Source organism: Tachyglossus aculeatus, chromosome 21 (assembly GCF_015852505.1).
Source record: "Tachyglossus aculeatus isolate mTacAcu1 chromosome 21, mTacAcu1.pri, whole genome shotgun sequence".
Lineage (NCBI taxonomy): Eukaryota > Metazoa > Chordata > Mammalia > Monotremata > Tachyglossidae > Tachyglossus > Tachyglossus aculeatus.
In genome coordinates, this window is record NC_052086.1 from 46634322 (window position 1) to 46639913 (window position 5592).

Genomic DNA, 5592 nt, shown 5'->3' on the forward strand with positions numbered 1-5592 from the left:
TATCTCGGCCCCGACCCCTCACCCACGTCCTGATTCTGGCCTGGAACGCCCTCCCTCCTCGAATCTTACAGACAATTGCTCTCCCTCCTGCTTCAAAGCCTTATTGAAGGCACAACTCCTTCAAGAAGCGTTCCCTGACTGAGACTTCATTTTCTCTTCTCCCACTCCCTTCTGTGTCACTCTTGGACTTTGATCAGCCTCCTTTATTCACCCCTCCCTCTGCCCCACAGCTCTTATGTCCACATTTGTCATTTATTTATTCATATTATTGTCTATCTCCCCCTCTGGACTGTAACCACTGCAACTCATTGTGGCCAGGGAACATTATCTACCAACTCTATTATATTGTAGTCTCCCAAGCGCTTAATACAGTAAGCGCTCAATAAATACGACTGATTGATAATCCCGGCTCTGCCACTTGCCTCCTGTGTGATCTGGGGCAATTCATTTACCTTCTCTGTGCCTCAGTTTCCTCATCTGTAACATGGGGATTAAATCCTACTTCCTCCTACTTAGACTGTGAGTCTCAAATGGGACGAGGATTGTTTCCAGCCTACCTTGTATCTGCCTCAGCGTTTAGTACAAGGCTTGACACGTACTAGGCACTGAACAAATATTATTATTGCCATCAGTATTACGATTAAGACGGTGGTGATCTGTTGGAAGGGGTACAAGTCGGATGGACGCGACAGTGACCTCAGCCCTCCGTATCTTCAGGGCAGCTTGCAGCCCCAGCTCCTCCAGGAAACATTTCTCCATTTCTTCCACCTTGGTCCCGTTGCACCCCGCGGTCCCCCTGGCACGCATCTGTGGAGCAATTTACGAGTCCTCTAGGTACTGTTTATTCCATTGCTTGTCTTTTCGCGTTCTGGCTTTTTCCGTTTCTCCCGCTGAAGCCACTATTTGTAAATAGCTCTTGTCTTCCTAATTGGATTGTAATCACATTAAGAGCAGAGACTATGGCCTTCTCTGGTTCTGTTTGCGGCCAGTGTCCGGTCTCCCATCCATGCTGTATTTCAGCTTCATCAGGGTCTCAGGTACCCCCCCCTTTCCCTTCCCTTCCCCTTCCCCCTTCCCCCCCAAAAATAAAGGGACCTGTCAGCAAGTCCTGAAGGCACAGAGAAGTTAAGTGACTTGCCCAGGGCCAAAAAGTAGACAACTGGCAGAGCCGAGATTAGAACTCAGGTCCTTCAGAGAGACTCCCAGGCCCGGGGTCTGTCCACTAGGCCATGCTGCTTCTCAACTTCCTGCTCAACTTACTAACTTTACCAACTACCCCGGCCTATATGGGTTTCCCTTTACTCTCTGAAATGAATTGTGTTCTGTTCAAAGAGTGCTTCTATTATTTTGGCAAATTCTTACTCTGCCAGGTGTCCAGGCAAAGTTTCTGCTTGATTCTCCATGTTAAAAAAACAATTATTGTTTAGCCAACAATCACCAGCTCTTTAAAAAAGAGTTTGAAATGGCTGACTCTGCCCGTGCAGCCTCGCTGATCAATTTTTAAATTTCAGTGAATTGATGAGTGATATTTGTTTCTGCTGTCTGTTTTAGATTGTAAAACCAGAGTGGAGACCAAGGAGGCAACTGCCCCGGAGCAGGACACTTGCGGAGAATCAGAAGTACAGAGGATTTTATCAGCAAGACGCTGACAGAATATTCCCATGGCTTCTGAAGAGGGGGAAACGTGCGAGAGCGAGGTAAGACTGGAGGAGCCAGGCTGGGTTTCCACACTGGGGAAGATGAGGGAATCACCTAACCAGGAGAGAGGCTTCACCTGCTTCCAAGAAGTCCAGAAGGGAACCTCCTCGGAGAAGAGGCCGGAAGAACGGGAAAAAGCTGAACAGGAGAGAATTTGTACAAAGAGTGGGAAAGCCTTCAAATGGAGCTCCTGTCTCATTGAACATCTGAGGATACACACTGGAGAGAAGCCCTACAAGTGTTGTGAGTGTGACAGAGCCTTCAACCACCAGTCAGCCTTGATTAAACATCAGAGAATTCACACCGGAGAGGAGCCCTACGGATGCAGTGAATGCGGAAAGGCTTTTAGTCAACACTCTACTCTGATTGTCCATCAGAGAATTCACACTGGGGAGAAACCCTACAAATGTCCTGAATGCGGGAAAGTCTTCAGTCACCACTCAACCCTGGTTACCCATCAGAGAATTCATTCGGGAGAGAAGCCGTACAAGTGTGATAACTGTGGCAGAGCCTTTGGCGACCATTCCAATCTTATCAATCACCAGAGAGTTCACACTGCAGAGAAAGACTTCAGTCAACCCTCAGGCCTTACTGAGCGGCGGAGGACTCATAGCAGAAACGCAACTCGAGAGAAACCCAACCGGCGTAAGGATTGCGGAAAAGCCTACAGTCGGCAATCGGCCCTCGTGAAGCACCAGAGAAGTCACACCAGAGGGAAACCGTACAGGTGCAATGACTGTGGAAAGGGCTTCGGCCTGCAGTCGGTCCTTCTTAAACATCGGAGAATTCACACGGGGGAGAAACCCTACAAATGTAGGGAATGTGAGAAGGCCTTCAGTAATCACTCCAACCTTATTAATCATCAGAGGATTCAAACTGGGGAGAAACCCTACCGGTGCACAGAACGTGGAAAAGCCTTCAGTCAACATTCAACTCTGATCGGGCATCAGAGAATCCACACTGGAGAGAAACCCTACAAATGCCACGAATGCGGAAAAGCCTTCTGCCTGAACTCAGCCCATGTCGGGCATCATCATCATCATCAATCGTATTTATTGAGTGCTTACTGTGTGCAGAGCACTGTACTAAGCGCTTGGGAAGTACAAATTGGCAACATATAGAGACAGTCCCTACCCAATAGTGGGCTCACAGTCTAAAAGGGGGGTCTGAAAGGGGGGAGAGTCCACACTGGGGAGAAACCCTACAAATGTCCCAAATGTGAGAAAGGCTTCAATCAGTACTCAGCCCTTAGGAAGCACCAGAGGATTCACACGGGAGAGAAACTGTTCCAATGTAGTGAGTGTGGCCAAGGCTTCAACATGCACTCCAATTATATTAATCATCAGAGAATCCACACCGGAGAGAAACCCTACAACTGTAGTGAATATGGGAAAGCCTTCAGTCACCACTTGACCCTTATCAACCAACAGCGAATTCACACTGGAGAAAAACCTTGTAAGTGTGCCAAGTGTGGGAAAGCCTTCAGTATGAGCTCAAACTTTATTAATCATCGGATAATTCATATGGGAGAGAAACCCTTCAATTGTAATGAACGCGGTAAAGCCTTCACTCACCACTCAACCCTGATTAAACATCAGAGAATTCATACTGGAGAGAAACCATACAAGTAGAATGAATTTTTAACCCCTAGTAAATGCTTGACAAATACCATACACAGTTGGGTTTTGGGGGGGGGGGGAGGGGGCGGTTAAGTAGAATGAATGGATTGTAGGAATAATAGTTAACCAGGAATCTGTGCTGCAGAAAAACTCTTCAAGTGTAAGGAAGGTGAAAGAGCCTTCAGATACCATTCAAACACTAATGAACTTGAGAGAATTGAAAAAGGTGAGACATTCTATGAACATAATAAATGTGGGGATCCTTTGGCCAACATGCAATCTTTATTTGACATCTGAATGAAGAGAAACGTGGAAGTCTAGACTAGGGGTCGCTTACATCCCTTTCTTGGGGGGCGGATTATTCCAACCAAGGTAAAAAAAAAGTATAAGAATATGTAGACTGTGACCGTGACTCCAGACTGTGAGCCCACTGTTGGGTAGGGACCGTCTCTATATGTTGCCAACTTGTACTTCCCAAGCGCTTATTACAGTGCTCTGCACACAGTAAGCGCTCAATAAATACGATTGATTGATTGATTGATTGATGTAAGAATTCACTTCTCTGTGCCTTAGTTATCTCATTTGTAAAATGGGGTTTAGGACTGTGAGCCCCATGTGGGACATGGGTTTTGTCCAATCTGATTATCCTGACGGAAGGATGGCAGATTACCAGAGGATTTGCATGGCTGCCTGTCCTTTTTAGTCCTTATCACACCCAGGGCTCATAGTCTTTATCCAATGTCATTATCAGTCACATAGTAATAGTGGTATTTATTAAGCCCTTACTGTGTGCCAAGCACAGCACTAAGCACTGGGGTAGATACAAAATAATCAGGTCAGATGCAGTCAGGACATTCCGAGCAGCGCTGGGTGTGGGGCTAGACTGTGAGCCCACTTTGGGTAGGGACTGGCTCTATATGTTGCCAACTTGTACTTCCCAAGCGCTTATTACAGTGCTCTGCACACAGTAAGCGCTCAATAAATACGATTGATTGATTGATTGATTGATGTAAGAATTCACTTCTCTGTGCCTTAGTTATCTCATTTGTAAAATGGGGTTTAGGACTGTGAGCCCCATGTGGGACATGGGTTTTGTCCAATCTGATTATCCTGACGGAAGGATGGCAGATTACCAGAGGATTTGCATGGCTGCCTGTCCTTTTTAGTCCTTATCACACCCAGGGCTCATAGTCTTTATCCAATGTCATTATCAGTCACATAGTAATAGTGGTATTTATTAAGCCCTTACTGTGTGCCAAGCACAGCACTAAGCACTGGGGTAGATACAAAATAATCAGGTCAGATGCAGTCAGGACATTCCGAGCAGCGCTGGGTGTGGGGCTAGACTGTGAGCCCACTTTGGGTAGGGACTGGCTCTATATGTTGCCAACTTGTACTTCCCAAGCGCTTATTACAGTGCTCTGCACACAGTAAGCGCTCAATAAATACGATTGATTGATTGATTGATTGATGTAAGAATTCACTTCTCTGTGCCTTAGTTATCTCATTTGTAAAATGGGGTTTAGGACTGTGAGCCCCATGTGGGACATGGGTTTTGTCCAATCTGATTATCCTGACGGAAGGATGGCAGATTACCAGAGGATTTGCATGGCTGCCTGTCCTTTTTAGTCCTTATCACACCCAGGGCTCATAGTCTTTATCCAATGTCATTATCAGTCACATAGTAATAGTGGTATTTATTAAGCCCTTACTGTGTGCCAAGCACAGCACTAAGCACTGGGGTAGATACAAAATAATCGGGTCAGATGCAGTCAGGACATTCCGAGCAGCGCTGGGTGTGGGGCTAGACTGTGAGCCCACTTTGGGTAGGGACTGGCTCTATATGTTGCCAGCTTGTACTTCCCAAGCGCTTAGTACAGTGCTCTGCACCCAGTAAGTGCTCAATAAATACGATTGATTGATTGGAGCGGGAAGGGTGCCCCAGGGTAGCACTGAGACCCCTGCCCCGGGCCCGACCTCCGCCTGTCCCTTGCCGCCGGTCCCCAGAGACAAGTATGGGAGGCCGGAGAGCAGAGCCGGGCTGGGGGCCGGAACCAACCTCAGGGGGAACCGACCCAGTGCTGAATAGGTGGAATAACCGATATCTCCCCCATCCTCAAAAAACCCTCCCTTGACCCCACGGCTCCCTCCAGTTATCGCCCCATCTCCTTCCTACCATTCCCCTCCAAACTCCTTGAGCTGAGTAGTCTACATGGGCAGTCTCAAGATCCTCTTCTCCAATTCTCTCCTTGACCCCCTCCCATCTGACTTCCAT

At 47.3% G+C, this 5592-nt stretch overlaps 1 protein-coding gene across 1 annotated transcript; it reads left to right on the forward strand.

Moving 5' to 3' along the window:
- Positions 1-1661: 1661 nt before the first annotated feature.
- LOC119942111 (zinc finger protein 665-like) lies at positions 1662-3329 on the forward strand. The gene is made up of 2 exons (XM_038762765.1): positions 1662-2731; positions 2876-3329. The coding sequence occupies exons 1-2, from the start codon at positions 1662-1664 to the stop codon at positions 3327-3329; spliced, it is 1524 nt and encodes a 507-aa protein (XP_038618693.1).
- Positions 3330-5592: the final 2263 nt, after the last annotated feature.